The sequence below is a fragment of the Gossypium hirsutum genome, chromosome A08 (assembly GCF_007990345.1).
Source record: "Gossypium hirsutum isolate 1008001.06 chromosome A08, Gossypium_hirsutum_v2.1, whole genome shotgun sequence".
In the NCBI taxonomy this organism is placed as follows: Eukaryota; Viridiplantae; Streptophyta; class Magnoliopsida; order Malvales; family Malvaceae; genus Gossypium; species Gossypium hirsutum.
This window is the reverse complement of record NC_053431.1, coordinates 111865622-111884299: the sequence shown is the minus strand read 5'-3', so window position 1 is coordinate 111884299 and position 18678 is coordinate 111865622. Positions and strand designations below refer to the sequence as shown.

The 18678-nt window shown below is 34.9% G+C and overlaps 3 protein-coding genes across 9 annotated transcripts; 1 reads left to right on the top strand and 2 right to left on the bottom strand.

Annotated features, from left to right (window-relative positions):
- Window positions 1-3675: 3675 nt before the first annotated feature.
- Window positions 3676-5691, bottom strand: LOC107919112 (transcription factor MYB39). The gene is made up of 3 exons (XM_016848641.2): window positions 4803-5691; window positions 4050-4706; window positions 3676-3936 (listed from the first exon to the last, which is right to left on the bottom strand). Exons 1-3 carry the CDS (start codon window positions 5069-5071, stop codon window positions 3900-3902), a joined length of 963 nt encoding a protein of 320 aa, XP_016704130.2. The 5' UTR covers window positions 5072-5691; the 3' UTR covers window positions 3676-3899.
- A 295-nt stretch (window positions 5692-5986) lies between these two features.
- Window positions 5987-10268, bottom strand: LOC107920110 (alpha,alpha-trehalose-phosphate synthase [UDP-forming] 5). Of its 4 annotated transcripts, none has more exons than XM_016849638.2 (4): window positions 10025-10268; window positions 7225-9300; window positions 6767-7040; window positions 5987-6514 (listed from the first exon to the last, which is right to left on the bottom strand). In XM_016849638.2, the coding sequence occupies exons 2-4, from the start codon at window positions 9210-9212 to the stop codon at window positions 6188-6190; spliced, it is 2589 nt and encodes an 862-aa protein (XP_016705127.1). In that variant the 5' UTR covers window positions 9213-9300; window positions 10025-10268; the 3' UTR covers window positions 5987-6187. The 4 variants fall into 4 exon arrangements, with proteins under 4 accessions (XP_016705127.1, XP_016705129.1, XP_016705128.1 ...); XM_016849640.2 differs by having other exon boundaries at window positions 5987-6564; window positions 10025-10247; XM_016849639.2 differs by having other exon boundaries at window positions 7225-9316; window positions 10025-10242.
- A 1643-nt stretch (window positions 10269-11911) lies between these two features.
- LOC107919937 (calmodulin-interacting protein 111) lies at window positions 11912-18677 on the top strand. Of its 4 annotated transcripts, none has more exons than XM_041074797.1 (11): window positions 11912-12480; window positions 12613-12771; window positions 13147-14018; window positions 14598-14802; window positions 15075-15282; window positions 15776-16269; window positions 16505-16931; window positions 17077-17157; window positions 17290-17480; window positions 17552-17739; window positions 18326-18677. In XM_041074797.1, coding segments are annotated over exons 1-11 (3114 nt in total). In that variant the 5' UTR covers window positions 11912-12192; the 3' UTR covers window positions 18327-18677. The 4 variants fall into 4 exon arrangements, with proteins under 4 accessions (XP_040930731.1, XP_016704869.2, XP_016704870.2 ...); XM_016849380.2 differs by having other exon boundaries at window positions 18322-18677; XM_016849381.2 differs by lacking the exon at window positions 17077-17157 and having other exon boundaries at window positions 16505-16763; window positions 18322-18677.
- The last annotated feature ends 1 nt before the right edge of the window (window position 18678 follows it).

Below are 18678 nucleotides of genomic sequence, written 5' to 3'. Positions count from 1 at the left end.
TTCGTTTTTCTTAAAGTCGATTCTCATTTTCCAAAATTCGATTTAGAAATGGTTTCGACAACCTCGTTTTTATTTTATTTAATCTACAAATTTCTTTTAATTCATAATTTCACTAATTCGAAATCATTTCTAAAACCACACTTAACTTTTACTTACTAATATCTAAACTCATATGTCGGATTTAGTGATCTCATATCACTATTCTGATATCACTGAAATTTGGGCCGTTACAGAATGTTTTCGGAAAAACTTTTTATATTAAAAATGGTTGTAAGGTGAATGAGAAGATACGAATAGTAGGATTTGGTTGGGTCAAACTTGAATATTCAGCATGTGAATAACTAGAAGAGAGAGACAGCGATCAACTAGTTTTTTAATACCCGTCAATGGAGGGTTATGAAAATAAAACTTGAAACTGTGTATAATATAACTTCTCTGATCTAATATCACTATTCCGATATCACTGAAATTTGGGCCGTTACAGAATGTTTTCAGAAAAACTTTTTATATTAAAAATGGTTGTAAGGTGAATGAGAAGATACGGATAGTAGGATTTGGTTGGGTCAAACTTGAATATTCAGCATGTGAATAACTAGAAGAGAGAGACAGCGATCAACTAGTTTTTTAATACCCGTCAACGGAGGGTTATGAAAATAAAACTTGAAACTGTGTATAATATAACTTCTCATAAACATAAAACAATAATGTTTGAGGATGGCGAGGAGTAGACCTGTTAATGGCCTGAAGACCCGCTCGAAATGTGGGAGGGTTTGGGCAAAAATGTAGGCCCGAAAAATGGGTTTGGACAAAAAAATAAAGCCCGTTTAAAAAACAGGTTGGGCCTCAGGTAAGGCATTTTTGGTCCAGGCTCGGCCCGAATTCACTAAAGGACAATTTTTTTTTAATATTATCTTCTTATTGTTTTCTCTCTATTTTGCTACCATTTTACTATTATGTAGCTACTATTTTGTTGTTATTGTTTGGATATTGTATAAACTTATTTTATTGTTAATTTTGTTATTTTTTTAAAGACATTTGTTAATTTTGCTATTATTTTAGAGGCATTTGCTTGTTAAGTTGCATCTATCTTAGTGTTATTCAAGTATACATATTTTTTAAAATTTATTTTTCAATTTGTTGGGAAATATTTATTTTGATGTTTTTAGTATCTTTGATGTATTATATATATTTTAAAATTATATAAAAAAATATAAAAATTAATATGGGCGGGCTAAGTCGGGTTTGGGTTTAAACATTTTTATCCGGGTCGAGATTGGGCAAAATTATAGGGCCATTTTTAGGGCCGGGCCTAGAAAATATGCCTAAATTTTTAGTTGAGCCCGACCCGGCCCATGCACACCTCTAGCAAGGAGCAAGACAGGAAACTAATGTAAGTACGACATGCATCGAATGTAGCAAAAACACAACAAACAAAGTAGTTTTGTCGAAAACTAGACCATCTCTGCTATGATTAAAATGTTTGGTCGATTTGATGTCACGAATTAATCAAGCACTAATTTAGACTGTGTTTAGCAATACTTAAAAAAAACACTTTTGGTTTGAAAAGCATATTTGAAAGAAAAGTTATACTAAACAACTTATGGCTTAAAGGAATGGCTTTTCAAAAGCATTTTTATTTTCTTAAGCCAAAATCACTTATGGAAACATTATTATTTTTTCATCCTTTCATTTTTCTTTCTCATTTTTCATTCACTTTAAATTTCAAATGCTAATGTAAAATTTTTAATGTTATATTTGATATATGAATATTACCCCTTTTTAAAACTTTAATCCAAATACTTGTAGTATTTTAACTTGTTAGGTTTATACTTTATATGTTATGTTAATATATAATATGATATGAGTTATATATTCAAATTACATTTTAAAATAAAATCATTAATTAAAAATAAAAAAAAAAGCATTTCTTAAAATAATACAAATATGTTAATATCTAATTATAAATATTTAATAGTTATATTTAAATATTTATAATATAGTTTACATATTCTAATTAATTTTTATAAATAATTAATATTAATTGCTTAAAAATATTTAAAATTTCTATTTCATATATTAAAATATTAAAAATGAGTTACAATAAATTATTTTTTTATGTTCTTACTAAAATATCATAATATTAATTAATTTGAACATTATTTAAATGCATGTTTGTTACTTTATAATACTATATCTAAAATGAACATTTTATTTCTCAAAAGTACATTTTGACAACAATTCTAAACACTTAAATCTTAAACTAAACTTTTCAAAATTAATTCTCAAAAGTAATGCTAAACTAACCATTAGTTATGAATTACAATAATAACCTTTTGTTTTTTAATTCGATGGGATTTGAACCCTTATTAATTATATTGAAAAAACTTTAAATTTATCATTTAACCAAGACTTTATTTTGATTTAATTATACATTCTAATTTTACTATGCACGCTCTATTACCTCCATCAGTCAATAATTTTGTATTATTTTTAAACACATATCTATATTTTAAATTTATAACTTCATATACATACATGTGTGATAAGAGTTTTAGTAAGAAATATATCATTTCTTTATATATTATGAAGAAGATGTATCAAGAATTTAAACAAAACCAAACTAATTAAACTTAAATATACACACTACATCAAGGGCGAAGCCAGAACAATATTTTAGGGGCCGAATGAAATTTTAACTTTTTATAGTTTATATCTTTATAATTTTTAAAAGATTAAATCGAATTTTTATAATTTTAGGGGGCAAAGTATAATTTTATCTTTACTATTTAAAATTTTAAAAAAATTTAAAGAACCTAAATAATAATTTTTCATTTTACTGGGCCGAGGCACCTGCCCACCCCTAACTACGCCTCTGCACTGCATTAGACGAGAGATTAATGACATTCACCTCAAATAACTGCATGATTATCCAAAATAATTACAAAATTATCAAAATCATATTAAATATTTTCAAATATCATGCGCCACTTAATTTCATAATCTTTAATTTTTTTTAATTTATATATTTTTGAAATATTTTAATATCATAAGTTTTATATTCTCTCCATCACAATAAATTTGCTACATATAGAATTTTGATAGCCGAAGTTTTTAACTTCTTATTATTATTACTTATTATTGATAAAAAAAATAAAAAATTATGTTTTTAAAACCTTGAATGAAATTATTTTTAAATTTCCTTTTTTAAAATTAATTAATTAAAATATTTAAAATAATTTGGATCGAAGTTTTAGAATTTTGACGAAAAATCAACTGAGAATGAGGAAAGTTTTATCTAGTTTTGATACATATGAATCATAACCGAGTGGAACAATGATGAACTAGTGGGAATTAAGTACATTTTTTATACCCTTAGCAGCCATACTGCATGCCCAAAAAGTACAAACACTTGAAATATATTATATACACGTATGTATTAGGTATTTTGTGTTGCCATTAGATCGATCAACATATTGCCAGGAATGTAGGGTCCCTATTCCATTGTTGATCATCGGAAGTGGATTTCGGGCGGCATGCATGTTAACCTAACCTCACTCGCATCTCATCGATGGATATAAATATATGGCTATGAGTAAAGTATCGATTTCCCATTAATCTAAGATAGAAAAAACTCGATGTTATGAACTTAAATATTTTTCAGCCTATTATTAATTGGAAAGGAATTTACGGCCATTTAATTTGAATAAAAATAACCAAAAAGAAAAAAGATTTACAAGAAAAGGTAGGTGTCTCCTACAACATACAGGTAGCTAAATCAAGCTTTTCCCAAATGAATTAATAAATGAAGAAATCAGCTAAAAGGAAATTAAAGGAAAAATGAATGGAATATTTCTCTTTGATCAGGTTGATGTTGTCGAGTATCTTCATATGGAATGCCTCTACCATTTTATGGGAGATGATGGGGACGATGTCAAACTGCAAAAATAAAAGCAATTAATATATAAGTGTTAAATAAATAATGTAAACATACTAATTAGTGTGACTAACAAGAAAATTAAGCAAAGCATATAAAAAATAAGAAGACTTACTCAAGAATATCTTCCCAGAAGGAGCTATCAGTTTCATCACCCATTAGCTTCTCCCAAGCCTGGAACATGGAAGTGTCTGCAGGTGACATGGTTGAGCTGTGATTGGTGTTGGTCTTGTCGTCTCCCATTTGGTTCATGGAAGTAGTAGCAGTCTCAGGAGATTCCGAAACCAATTCAGAAATTAGAAAATCACTCATATCTGGGATTTCATAACCTTCAAAACTTGCCCACGAATTGTCAATTACACCCTGAGATATTGAATGAAATTTCTGAGGAACTGGGGCTGGTTCATCGGCATAAAGAGAGCTTGTCCCATTTATCAATCCTTCATATGGGTAAGAATTCTGGGACCCCATTAAACCAGCAGTAATAGTTGAGAGTTGGTTGGTATTCAGGGTTTGGATTAGGTTTTGCAACAGCTGAGCAGCATCAGCCTGCACTTTAAGAGCACTACTGTCCCAAGGATTCATCAAGCTGCCTAACTGTGCAGCACAAATCAGCTGGGTAAGATTCAAAAGGTGATTGAGATCGGTTCTTGGTTTGTGGGTGTTTGGGTCGAGTCCCATGTTGAGAAGCTTCTTCCTGATGTGGGTGTTCCAAAAGTTCTTGATCTCATTATCTGTTCGTCCAGGGAGATAAGTAGCAATCTTTGACCACCTGTACAAAATTAAATCAAAGCCGTTAAACCTTTAACATGAACAATTGCCAAGATTTATCATTGGAATAAACGATATGAGATATAAATATATATACTTGTTCCCAAGAGTGGAATGAAGGTTAATGATAAGTCTCTCTTCTTCTTCGGATAATCTCCCCCTCTTGATGTCAGGCCTCAGATAGTTTGCCCACCTTAGCCTGCAACTTTTTCCACATCTATTCAAGCCAGCATGCTTTGGAAGAGTTTTCCAATTGCCATGGCCATGCGTGTTAATGTAATCAAGCAGCTTCTCATCTTCTTCTGGAGTCCATGGACCCTTCTTGAGATTAGCATCATCAGAACTACAGCATGGAGACCTTCCCATTTTGCTGATCACCAACGAAACTAATAATAAACCAGCAGAGCACAGAAGAACCAGGTATCAGGTTAGCTCAACTGAACCGCTCTTAGATGCGGGTTTTAACTTTGAAAATTTTAAGGATACTTGATGATCCGAATTGACCTGGGTGGTCTGGTTTTATAGGTGCATGATGGACTATCATATTCAAACCTATGATGTCATTGTCATACTTTTTGAAGGTTTCCTAGATCAAGAGGCACACACATTCTTAAGAAGTAACCTGGAAATTCATAAATTTATTTAAAACCCTATAAATCCGGATTAGGCAGTAATAGAAATAGAATGGAGGGGTCGATACAGTAACCGATAAACGAGATTTTAATATCTTAAACCATGCATGGCTACTTAAATTTTGTTTTTAAATATATATCGTTTTATTAATCAATTTATCCATAAACATTATATAATAAATAAAATTCAGATTCTGAAATTCATAATCAGTTTATTAGTATAATTAAAATGCAAATCATATTTTCAATCAAATAGAATTAAAATCAATTCAATACAACCAATTAAAACTATATTTAGATCGAATAAATTTAAATTGGACTCATCCATAATAAAACTTAAAACCCAAAAAACCTCAATCCCGACATCTCAGCTTTTACCAAGGAAATCATAAATTGACTGAAGGCGACGAACGAAAGTTGCATTAATCACCACCTTTTCGTTGGCTTCAAGCATGGATAAAGCTTAGACCAGTCAGGGGACTATGACATTGGCCAGTTTGGTTCGAGTTTAAGAATTAGGTCACAACTGTGCCACTAAAATGGGCTAATTTAGCCCAATATTACACTCATTTCCAAAGTCTACTAAGCATCTTATAATGGTGTTTATTAGCCCTTGTGTTGCTTTTATATGGAAGTGGAAGAACCATTATTAACCAAAAGATTATTCATTTGTAAAGTTATTTTATTCATGTTCTTAGGAGACTGACATGAAAAACTAGCCCAAGATAAATATAGTAAACAATAGGTACTGGAAAACTCTATATATATGCGAAGGACCAATAGCCCCATATTTTATACTCTTCTAGTAGTTGAAAATTCAAAGTAGACTTGGATACGAGAGTGAAGATGATCACACTCTGTCAATAATGGCTCGGTTAGAAGGGCGGGGAGCAATCTTGGAAGCATGTTCAGAAGCATTGGCTAGAACCTGAAACATTCTCAATATCTCAGTTCTGTCTTCCACGTAGTACTTGGCCTTGCTACATTTCTGCCCAACCGTGCAAGCAAACACATCCGCTACTGGGGAGAGATAGGGGCCAGCCGTTGCTCGCATTATCACCTCAAACATGTCCTCATCAGACCTGTCATCCCCAATACACAGAACAAAATCGGGTAGCATTCCCTTTTGTTTCATTGTTACCAGGAGATGTTCCGCAACCAGACCCTTGTTCACACCCTGAATGAGCAGACGTGCGGGCATGGCAGTCAGCACACATATTCTATGCACTTCAAAAATGGAAATGAATGTTTTGAAGTGAGGATTTAAATGATATTGACATTCAAAAGTAATGCCTAAAACTTCTTCCAGAACTTATTCTCTACAAGCTTTCACTAAATTATATAACTCGCTCTGCTCTGTTTTGTTAACCAGAAAATGCAATTATGTAATTGATATAAACTGGTATTTCGTTGAACATGTGCTACTAACCTGAGGTTTAACTTCTACAATGTGCTGGCCACTCTTTACCAAAACTGGCTCATTAGCAAGAACGCTTTCGAGGTGATCTAAAAGTTCCTTAGCCTGGCAAAATCCGAAATCAGGATCAGCATCTCGGTAGTTCCACACAAGGGAGCTCTCTTTAGTCTCAATGGCAGAACCATCTGTTGTTTCAGTGTACAATTTCATCACGGGCTCAGCAATCTGCTTCCAATCAAAGTCCGGCACAGAGATACAAGTTTCCCAATCTGCATCATGTTTTGGCCTGGGGACAAAAGATAGTAAATAAAGGGACAAGTTATGAACAATTAGATCCTCTCTATGCAATGCTTTTTCCTCAGTTACAGACAAGGAATAACGACCTTCAACTGATACTGAATCATACTGTAAGCATTGGCGACAAGAATTAGATGTTCATCGAGCTGAAGCAACAGGAAAAAAAAACACACCTGATAAAATAGCCATTCTCTGCTGCAATTCCGAGCTTCTCACAACAGGAAAACCATTCAGTTAGAGTCTTTCTATCCTTTGCACTGACCAGGAAAACAACATTCTTGGGATCTCTACACAGATTGTTCAAGATTCCAACAGCCTCTACATTGGGGATAGTACTTAATGAACTAGTCAGCAGCAAGGTGCTATCGTAATCCAAAAGAATTGCTCGGTTCTTGGTTCTCTTGTAAGCTGCAACAATGTGCTCAACAGAAAGCTTCCTAAAATTTGGATCCATAGCTACTACTCGGAACCCTAAACCAAAACCAATTCCCCAGCACCGCTTCCTTAAATGATCCCCACAAGCCCTCTCAAGATCCTGCAAAAAGCTACGTGCCCAATATGCAACATCATGTGTACTCACGTACCTGTAATGTTTCTCATGCCGCAATTGCTTTTCTGCCTCGGAGAGAATAAGTGCGGAATCCATAGCGTCAGCCACAGCATCAATGTTCCATGGATTTACTCGAATTGCCCCACTCAGGGATGGTGAGCATCCAATAAATTCAGAAACAACCAACATGCTCCTTTTTGGTTCCAAGGGATTTAGCCCCAGGGTCTGATCTAGCTTTTCATTTCCTTGTCGGCATATAATATATTCATATGGTATAAGGTTCATCCCATCCCTCACTGCTGTAACCAGACAACACTCAGCTATAACATAATAAGCAATCCGCTCATAAAACTGGAGAGGGGTATCAATTAAAACCACTGGATCATATCCTGGTCTTCCAAACGCATTATTAATCCTCTTCACTGTGGCATAAGTTTCAGACCGGACTTCTGCTACATCTCTTCCTCGGCCTCTCGCAGGATTTGCAATTTGAACCAAAACAACCTGACCGGTATTCTCAGTATGTTGCATGAGCAATTGTTCCATGGCCAAAAGCTTCAGGCTGATCCCCTTAAATATGTCCATGTCATCAACCCCAAGCATAACAGTTTGACCCCTAAATTTATTGCGTAACTCAGCCACTTTAGCTTCAGTCTCAGGAAGATTCAGCACAGACTGAAGCTGTCCTATATGAATCCCAACCGGAAGAATCTTAATACTCACCGTCCGACCATAATATTCAAGCCCTATGTAGCCACGCTTTGACTGATAAGAAAGACCGAGCATTCGGCTACAACACGTGAGGAAGTGCCTGGCATAATCAAAAGTATGAAAGCCAATGAGGTCAGAGTTGAGTAGTGCTCTTAAAAGTTCCTCTCTTACAGGAAGTGTCCTATATATTTCAGATGATGGAAATGGACTATGGAGGAAAAATCCAAGCTTCACCCTATTAAACCTCTTCCTCAAAAATGTTGGCAAAACCATCAAATGATAGTCATGAACCCACACATAATCGTCATCAGGGTTTATGACTTCCATCACTTTGTCGGCGAAAATCTTGTTCACAGAAACATAAGCTTGCCAAAGGGAGCGATCAAATCGACCATCAAGATCTGGTGATAGAGGAAGCATGTAGTGAAATAAAGGCCACAGATGTTGCTTACAGAATCCATGATAGAACTTAGTGAAAAGCTCGGGAGGGAGGAATGCAGGGACACATTTGAAAGTTTCAAGCAATGTTTGGGCCACATCGTCTTGTTCGTTAGGAGGAACCTCCTCTTTAAGGCAACCTACATAGATTACTTCTACATCTTCTCCAAGCCCATCTTTGAGTTGCAAAAGAAGTGAATCTTCATCCCAGCTAAAGCACCACCCCTCATCATCTGTATTTTGATGTGCTCGAAGTGGAAGCTGGTTTCCCACGATAATCATCCTTTCTTGAGAAACTGAAGAAGGAGCATCAGAGCTAACACTGTTGCAGTTATCGTCTTCTACCTCCGACAAGAGCCCAGGGACAGTAGCCACCCGAGGAAACCTCTTTTTTTCTTGACTAAGAGTTGGGGTACCACCATAAGCAAGGTCCAAGAGGTTAGAATAAGACCTCGAAACCATGACAGCAAAGGATAGAAAAATCCTTCCTGCCTCTGAAAATTGCACAAGACCTTATTGATCCTCTTTTCTATAACTAGTTGACAGAAATCTACAAAGAGAAAACACTAGCACATCAAAATATAATCAGAATTCAGAAGGCAATATGGAAAACAAACACATGTTAAGTGCATCCTAGCATATCATTCATCAGCCTACCAGATGCGGCATGAATGAAAAATTCAAAAGCAACAATAGTATAAGAATCCATTGAAAACAGCAAGTAAAAGCCAAAAGCGGCATATAATTCTCAAGATGCATGTACCATACAAGTTTCCAATTTGAGAAGACATCACTAAGAAGGGCTTTTAACTCTTCTAAAGGGGAAAACAAATACCTTACAAGTTACAACCTACACTGGTTGGTTTGAAATAAACCCCAAAAAGAACCAATACACTAAAGCCTCAACCAAAAAAAATTAAATCAGACAAGTTTTAATCTAGTAGTGGCAAATTTGCCTCTTGATTTTAATCAGCCTCAACAAAGTAATCAACTAATTACACAAAGCAAGGCTGATCAAAACAGGTAGTTGAAAAATATCAAAATGTACAATCAACCCATGTTCAAATAAAAATAAATAAAGTTAAAAGCTTTATATAGAAGAGCCAGAGAAAGAAACAACATAGGCCTTCAAAAGAGCATGCAGTGATAAAAGGAACCAAGTAAGTGGGAAGTCAAATAATAGAAAAAAGCAGAGCAGATAGTGGCAGGCAATACGAAGACCAAAAACGAAAAGGGTTATTGCAGTGAAGAAGATTAGAAGAAAAAAAACATACCTTGGGAGGCTATGAGAAAGATTCTGTTTGTGAAGAAGGAAGGCCTTTTAGTTCATGCCAATTCTCATTTGTTGTACCCCCGAAAAAAAGTTTCTTACTTTCTCTTTGATGTGTGAAGTTCACAGCATATGGTATTTCTTTGTACAAAGCATCTAATGCTTTTCTTTCTGTGCTGTCATTTTCTGAAAGAGTTGTGTGAGTGCTGTCTTGTTGAGTGATGAGTGAAGGTAAAGAATGAATCCAAACAATGGAAAAGAAAAAAAACCCAACACTGCCACTAACATGTCTTTTAAATTTTAACTATGGTTAGTTTTCATTACAAACATAGATTAACTCCTCTAATTACCAAACCTAACTCAAACTCCTGACATTGATGGCATGCGAGGTCGACACGTATCTGCCATGGCCCTAGCTAGTTGGTACACTTGTTCTTTTCTATTTCTTAGAACTCATCACACTGCGCCTTTAACTCAATAATTAATTGCTTTGATTAATTAATTTGGTATCATTAATGATAATGTAACTTTTTACCTCTAAATTTGATAAGGAGGTTTACATTTACCTGTAGCTTAATTTTGGTATCTATATTTTTTTAGGGTTTATTCTTGAATTTAATAATTAAATTTATGTTTATCTCTAAACTTAAATTTTTTTAAAAAAAATCTTAAAAGTTTGATGATTTAGTATTCTAAATTTGAAAAATTAAAAATTTTTTAGATCATGATGTGGTATAATCTCATAGTTGTCCTATTCAATGTTTTAATAACTGAACTCATGGTTAAATAGGTTAGACCACTAATTCTCGATTCAACTAGTTTGATTAGTTCAATTGTCAAACTAGTAGTAATTAAAAATTCTCAAAAATCTAAAAAAAGTAAAAAGAGAGATAAAACCGGTTTTACTTGATTTTTTATATTTTTATAAATTTTTTAATTATTGTTAGTCTGACAATTGAATTGGTTAAATCGAGAATTGATGATTTAACTTGTTCAACCATCGGTTCGGTTATTAAAAACTAAATATAATACTCTAATATTGTATGACATCATCATCTACTTTATTTAAAGTGAAAATAGACATAGTTTTCAAGTTCAAACTAGGTTAAAAAATATATATAAGTATCAAAGTGAAGCTAATTATGAAATTTAAGAGGATAATGGGGATGTAACTATCAAGTTCAATAGCAAAAAATCACATTATCCCCCTTTTTTTCATAATAGGCTTAAATGAATAATACTTTTCAAATTCAGGAATAAAAGTAAAAAAAAAATTGAAGGGGCAAAACTTACATTAACCCCAGATTAACCACTTTATTAACCCTTTCAATTATAGCAGGCTAGGTTCACAACAACAAATAATTGTATCTAAGAACAGTTGCGAAAGTGACACTCTTAATTTAGTTTATTATTTTAAATTGTTTGTATTTAGTAGCGAAATTTGGATTTGAAGTATAAGGGTGTGTTTGTTATTTTAGGGAAAATATAGTTCTCATATTTATGTGCTTGTTTACAGAAAATAAAATTGGGCAATGCAAAATATCTTACAATTAACTTCATGTTTTACACTTTGAGAACTCGTAAAACATTTTACAAATGTTACCCTATTTTTACTTTACTCATTCACCTTTCACTTACTTCACACTTGTTTTCTCAATTTCTCCATTCTCTTCTTTTCCTCCCATAAAAATTAGTGAACTATTTTTTTATTTTATTTTATGTTATTTAAAATTTTAATTTGTACCAAAATAAATTATTTAAATTTTTATTTATTTTAAAATTAAAAATTAAAAATTAAAAGTTATATAATGATTTTATCTTTCAAATTTTCTTCCTCAGAGTTTATTTTTGAATTTATTGTTCGATATATAGCATCAAAAACAAAACCCAGGGTGGGCTGCTTTGAACCAAAACTGAGAATAAGCTTGCCTCACATTTGGCCCCAAAATATAAATCTGACTGTATCCTACAAATTGCGGTTGTTTTGAGACCTTAGGGACCTCACAGTGTGCTTTCTTAGTGCTCACCATTTGTTTTCGCTTTGTTCGCGGCACCACAATAAGAGCCGCCTCCCTCAAGAAGAAAGCTTCGCCATTCTTCAGTTCCACTGCAGTCAGTTTCTTTCTTCTTTATTTTACTTTCTGATCCCAGGCTTTGGGGCCTGCTGTGGAGATGCCTTCAAAGTCCAAGAAGCAATCGAAGACGCCTTCAAGGCAATCAAATTCCGACCTATCGGCTTCTCCACGGACACTTTCGGTGACTTCTCTTGATTCAGAAGTTAGTGAAGAAGATCTTAGGTGTTCCATTGATGAAGTTTCGAAGCAATATCCTTCTCTTATTGGAAAATCTGCTTTCATTGGACGAGTTAATTATGTTGATTCCGAAACTAGAAGCTGTAAAATTTGGTTGTCAGAGTCTTCTATGGTCGCTTCTTATCTCGCTCCTGGTTCATTAGTATCGGTAATTCATTATGACTGTTTCTACTTTCTAGTATGTGATAGGAAATGTTAGTAACTTTTCAAGGATTGCGTTCTTACCCTTGCTGCACCACCGCTTTTCTGCTGCTGAATTATATTCTAATCCCATTGCTAGGTCTCACTTTCTGCTTTGAAGAATAAACATTCAAATGGATGTCCTTTAAGTTCTGTAACAGATGAATATACTCTACCTTTTGGTGTTGGTTCGGCCAATGAAACTACAAAAGAAGTTGGAAACTACTTTGCACTTGCTACAGTTTTTCCATCTTGTAAGGTTCGAATGACCATCTTATGGTAGTCTAACACTCTTTATATACTATCTTCTCCTTTTTTTTTTGTATGAATTTAAACAAAAGTTAAAAGGAAGTGGATGCTTCCGCTACCGTTATACCTAATGTAGATGCATTACAATTAAATAAAAGTTGGTTACTTCTGAAAGGATATGGGTAACTACTTAAGTTTATGTGGTAGAATATATTTCAGAGGGTCCGTTGGGGCTGCATATTTTGTTAAGGCGAATTGATGGATATCATTTAAGTTGTAAATTATGGACTTGATGCTATGTCTCTTAGCTTGCACCTTCTTAATTTTGGAAGCTACAAATGGACTTGATGCTATGCTCTACCTTCATCTTTTTCTTTCTTTCCAGGTTTTGAAGAATGGAGTCAGATTGTCTTCAAGCCTTTCATATACACTGGGTTCTCCCTCTTCTGGCAGCATCGTGTTTGTTTACCCTATACAAAGTGAATTTCAAACTGGTCTTATAAATGAGAGTGAAAAGGGTCATAACCCAAATTCTAATTGCCTCTCATTGAATAGCTGCCAGCAATTGCATCTGGAACTGACTTCTAAGAATACAGTAAATACAAGCTATGATATACAATCTAAAATGGAATTCTCTACAGGGAGAAGTCATGATCGATTTGAGAATGGAATAACATCTTCCCCTAAGACGCCATTATATCAGTCAAAGCTGAGTTCACTTCATTCTGCTCAGGTAGATTCACCCTTTTGTGAAAGCTCTGCATCAAATATCTCCAAACCAAATGGTTTATGTGTTGATTCATTTGATGTTAAAGAGATTTTAAGGGATGAAAGTTCTAAGAAGCTACTAGAGACCTGTGCTACTTCATGGTTGTATTCACGAAATCTATTGCGTGGAAATATTGTGGCCATTCCAATTCTTTCGGAGCTTTGCATTTTCCGTGTGATAGGTGCTGGTATCAGTAACAAAGATTTGACAAATGGAAGTCATCATAGCTTGCCCCCACAAACTCTTGAACCAATGGAGCATGTGAATAGTGCTTTTGTTGTAGACCACAAGACTGAAGTATACTTACAGTCATCATTGGATTTGTCTTCTGAAACTCAAGCTGAAAGATCTTCACCGTGTGTGCAAAATGACTCTGGCAATGTGAAAACCATTATGGAGCATGATATTCCAGATTTGGGTGGCTTGTCTAAAGAATATGCAACATTGAAGGAAATCATTTCCTCATTGGTGAAGAATGCTTTGTCAAGGTAAATGATATAAATTTGCTCCTGCTTGTTTACATTTTGGAACTAATAGTATTACTGAGTGGTCTGTTATACAAAATACTAGTCTATTCTGTGAAAATTTTTTGTTTTCCATATAAATAAACTATTATGATGTTGAAATTGTCCATTACAATGAAGATTAGGCATGTTGTAATGCGTAGAATGTATTTGTTTGTAAAAAAGCAAATTACAAAGGATCAGATTATGCACTAGCTGGTTAGCATCAGGCTCTAAAACTTGTTTACCTATACTTGATGAAAGTTTGGTCCATGATCAGCTAACTTGAATGAGGTTGTGAGGGCTAGACAATCGAGCCTGTGATGTAAAATCTATATATTATGTGGGTTTCCATTTCCATAACATGGAAAAAATCTCTTTTTATCTTTTAATTGAATTTGGCAGTTTGTTGTTTTAAGCAGTAAAGTGTTCTTGTTGCTATTTTCTCAGATGTTGGAGTTCACTGATGCATTCATTCACAGATGCTTTTTGTTTTTATCCTTTTTCTCTCTTTTGTTTCTCATGGTAAAAGTTAAATGTTGATCACTAATGTAACTGTTTTAGTTTTGGTTTACAAACTACAAAGGGGGTGCTTATTCATGGCCCACCTGGAACGGGAAAGACTTCTTTGGCACGGATATGTGTTCGTGATGCTGGTATTAACCTCTTCTGTGTTAATGGACCAGAGATTGTTAGTCAATATCATGGAGAAAGTGAGCAAGAATTACACAAAGTTTTTGAGTCAGCTATACAGGCTGCACCTTCCGTGGTTAGTTTTGTTCTCTCAAACTTTTGGTTAGTTTTGTTGGCTTTCTTCACTGTGTGCATTATAACTCTATGCTTAGTTGTTGTGACTTTGTAACACCATAAAGAGGATGAACAACAAATTCTTGATAAGACATTGTAGAAAAATGTTAACATGTCAATTTTAACCTTTCCGTTTTATCTTTTGAAGGAAAAAATTGAAGGTTATGTCTTCTAAGAATCATTGCATATCTCCTGTACCTCTTAGATGCGTCCTAACCAAGTTCCTCTCTGTAGGTTTTCATTGATGAGTTGGATGCCATAGCTCCTGCACGGAAAGAAGGAGGTGAACAACTATCCCAAAGAATGGTTGCTACTTTGTTGAATTTGATGGATGGGGTTAGTACAACTGATGGAGTACTTGTGATTGCTGCTACCAACAGGCCTGATAGCATTGAGCCTGCACTTAGACGACCTGGAAGATTTGACAGGGAATTTGAGATTGGTAAGATAGAATTTGTGATGTTAAATTTCATTACCTTGATAATTTTTTTAATGGTAACTCTTCTTACATTCACATGATAAATGACATCATCTACTCCATCTCAAGTACTATGTATTGTTTATGATGTTCTCACAAACTGATTTGTTGTGGGTAAAGTGTAATTCAGTTATAATTTAATCAATATCGAACAGATGGAGTTGTTTCTTGTTTATTTTTCCTCAAAGCTTGCATGGAGGAAGAAATGGAAAGATATTTGAGTTTAGAAATTTTTCTTAGTAGCTTAAAATATCTAAGAAATAAATGAATATAATAAATATTCAAGTCTGGGAACTCTTAGTGCATTTACCATATTCAAGGAAGCCTGTGGTATCATAAATGAACTTAGAATAATAGGTTTTGTTGTTTCTTTTGTTGTCCATCCAATTGGTGCAAATACAAATAGCAAATCTTTTTCCCTGATCTCTGATATGCTAGATTGATAATTCATATGCAGGTGTGCCATCTCCAAAGCAACGGCTAGATATACTACGTACTCTTCTTAGAAACATGGACCACTGCATTTCAGATATGCAAGTTCAGCAACTTGCCATGGCTACACATGGTTTTGTAGGTGCTGATCTAGCTTCCCTTTGTAATGAGGCAGCTCTAGGTTGTCTTAGGCGCTACTCTAAATTTAGAGTTTCTTGTCATGGTTTGGGATCCTGTGAAATGCCAATAACATATGTGGGCCAGTCAGGCAATAATATGGAAGGAATGGAAGGTGGAAGTGATTTAAGAGACATTTCATCTAGTTCTTCAGATTCTGCATCCTCTTGCAAATTGCCTGATTCTACTGAGATGGTCTCACAAATAACAGCTAACATCCAGAATGGCATTAACAATAATTCTGAAGGGCTGTCTTTGGTGAAAGAAAATTGCCTGCTAAGTTTGGTGTTTGAGGATTTTGAAAAGGCCAGGATGAAAGTGAGACCTAGTGCCATGCGTGAGGTATGTGACTAAGAGATATAACTGTTGTTTGGGGAAATCTTTTCTTGCAATTTGTTCAATGGAACTGGTCTCTACTATTGTTATGACAACACCAAATAACAGTTGCCGTGTACACAAATTTATCCTTCCAACATGATTTTAGAATATTTTAACTAAAAAGGATCAAAGCTGATATTTCTTAGAGTTGCAAGTTGATTTATTTACCATGTATTCGACCCTTTTTCTCTACCTCCAGATCATACTTGAGGTTCCAAAAGTTAACTGGGAAGATGTTGGCGGTCAAAGGGAGGTCAAAACTCAGCTAATGGAAGCTGTTGAATGGCCTCAAAAACACCAGGATGCATTTAAGAGGATTGGTACTCGGCCTCCCACAGGGGTGTTGATGTTTGGACCTCCAGGTTGTAGCAAAACCCTCATGGCTCGTGCTGTGGCTTCTGAGGCTGGATTGAATTTTCTAGCGGTGAAGGGTCCAGAACTTTTCAGCAAATGGATTGGTGAGTCTGAGAAGGCAGTAAGATCCCTTTTTGCAAAGGCAAGGGCTAATGCTCCGTCAATCATATTTTTTGATGAAATTGATAGCCTTGCTGTAACTCGTGGGAAGGATAATGATGGGGTTTCGGTTTCTGACAGGGTCATGAGTCAACTTCTTGTTGAGTTGGATGGTTAGTATTAGATGCTAAGCATTATTTCTCTCATATATTTATGGTGCTTTCATTCACATATATATATTTTCTCATATGGGATATCAATGCTCTGTAGTTTTCTTCTTGTAGTATACTGACTGGATTAAAATTCTCGCCATTCTAGGTTTGCATCAAAGAGTTGATGTTACTGTTATTGCAGCCACTAATCGACCAGACAAGATTGACCCTGCCCTTCTAAGACCAGGTCCTTTCTTTCTCTCTCCTTCCCTGCCACTGTTGATGCACAGGGGACTGCAGCCAACATTACAACTTTCTAGTCCTTGTATGGCATGAACATGTTTACCTTCTCATATTATCTAACAAAAGATTCATGCAGGACGTTTCGATCGACTGTTATATGTGGGACCACCAGATGAGAATGACCGTGAAGAGATATTTCGCATCCATTTGAGCAAAAGTCCTTGCAGCTCTGATGTTAGCTTAAAAGAACTTGCTCATCTCACGGAGGGCTGTACTGGTGCCGATATATCATTGATTTGCCGGGAGGCAGCTGTCATAGCTCTTGAGGTTTGTGAGTTCAAGCTTTGTATTTTGGACCTTTCTTTATCATTTTTTATTTAATGTTAAGTTGGAATCAGGAGAGCCTTGATGCTGAAGAATTAGCAGTGTGCCACATAAAAACTGCAATCAGACAAGCACGGCCATCGGAGATTCAGTTGTATCAAGAGCTATCAGCAAAGTTTGAAAGGCTTGTTCACTCCAGCTCTGTGGAAAAGAAACTAGGATCTCAACAGTGCTCAACTAGATTCACTGGGTTCACATTTTGGTAAACATTTCTTCTTTTACTTCGCTTTCCTCGATATTCTGTCAATGAGACTGAGTAGCTGTGATGTAGCTCTCTTTCTCTAACGATCTCAACATGCGAAATACGCACAGCAACTGAATATATATAATCAATGAGAACTTGCATATTTGCATATGATCTTGAATTCTGGGTTTCTGTCAGATTTGGCATTACCGTATATGTGATTTGTCCTTAGGGACTAATGTTCTAAAGCTTTGCTGGAAAGATTTAAAGGAACTATAAATATTAATCCAAAAGAGCCAAAGTGCTAAAGCTCAACTGTTCCGTATCAGATCTTATAGGATGGCAACCCATTGCACTGTTTCTGTTAGAAGAAACCAAACTATAGTGATCAACACACTTTGTGACATAGTTGAAGGCTTTTCTTTTTTCTTCCTGCTGGTGGGGTTTAGAATTTGATAGCATCAAAATTAATAAAAAAACTAGTTTGGTTTCTATCAAGGAAAGATGACTTCTTTGATGTTATTAGTAGTTGAAACTTTGGAGTTCTGTAATATGAATGTGATTGAATCAATGTGGTTTATTCTCTCAATCTAAATGCAGGCAGACTGTAATAAAGCCCGTCTCAGAGTTGTTTGGTGGCTTGGCAAAGCAGCCATCATAGGCTCAGAGAATGCTTTCATCAAGAATACATTAAACAAAATGTCCAGCCCAGTCCAGTGGCTGTGGAAAGAATGGAGCAATTAATATGTGCATTTTATATCAAATGGAGTTAGTTTTGGCAGTGAGATGGAGTTTCAGTTTAGCCGTGTCTGGTTCAGGATTTTTGCAAGTACTATCAATGCTAGAAGATGCAGTAGAGTAGAACGGATTTATGGAAACCCAAAATTTTGACTTGGCTTGCCTTGTAAAATGTAATAGCACGTCTATATATTTGTAATTTATTGATCTTCAGAGTTC

What these genes read in the sequence shown, in the direction of transcription:
- LOC107919112 (XM_016848641.2), bottom strand. Translation starts at nt 5,071, where the DNA reads ATGGGAAGGTCTCCATGCTGTAGTTCTGATGATGCTAATCTCAAGAAG. An exon ending in CATTCCACTCTTGGGAACAA is followed by an intron (nt 4,707 to 4,802) that starts GTATATATATTT and finishes AATTTTGTACAG; the next exon opens with GTGGTCAAAGATTGCTACTT. An exon ending in TTCTGGGAAGATATTCTTGA is followed by an intron (nt 3,937 to 4,049) that starts GTAAGTCTTCTT and finishes TTATTTTTGCAG; the next exon opens with TTTGACATCGTCCCCATCAT.
- LOC107920110 (XM_016849638.2), bottom strand. Translation starts at nt 9,212, where the DNA reads ATGGTTTCGAGGTCTTATTCTAACCTCTTGGACCTTGCTTATGGTGGT. An exon ending in GAGAATGGCTATTTTATCAG is followed by an intron (nt 7,041 to 7,224) that starts GTGTGTTTTTTT and finishes TTTTGTCCCCAG; the next exon opens with GCCAAAACATGATGCAGATT. An exon ending in TTGTAGAAGTTAAACCTCAG is followed by an intron (nt 6,515 to 6,766) that starts GTTAGTAGCACA and finishes CTGCTCATTCAG; the next exon opens with GGTGTGAACAAGGGTCTGGT.
- LOC107919937 (XM_016849380.2), top strand. Translation starts at nt 12,193, where the DNA reads ATGCCTTCAAAGTCCAAGAAGCAATCGAAGACGCCTTCAAGGCAATCA. An exon ending in TACAGGCTGCACCTTCCGTG is followed by an intron (nt 14,803 to 15,074) that starts GTTAGTTTTGTT and finishes TCCTCTCTGTAG; the next exon opens with GTTTTCATTGATGAGTTGGA. An exon ending in GACCTAGTGCCATGCGTGAG is followed by an intron (nt 16,270 to 16,504) that starts GTATGTGACTAA and finishes CTCTACCTCCAG; the next exon opens with ATCATACTTGAGGTTCCAAA.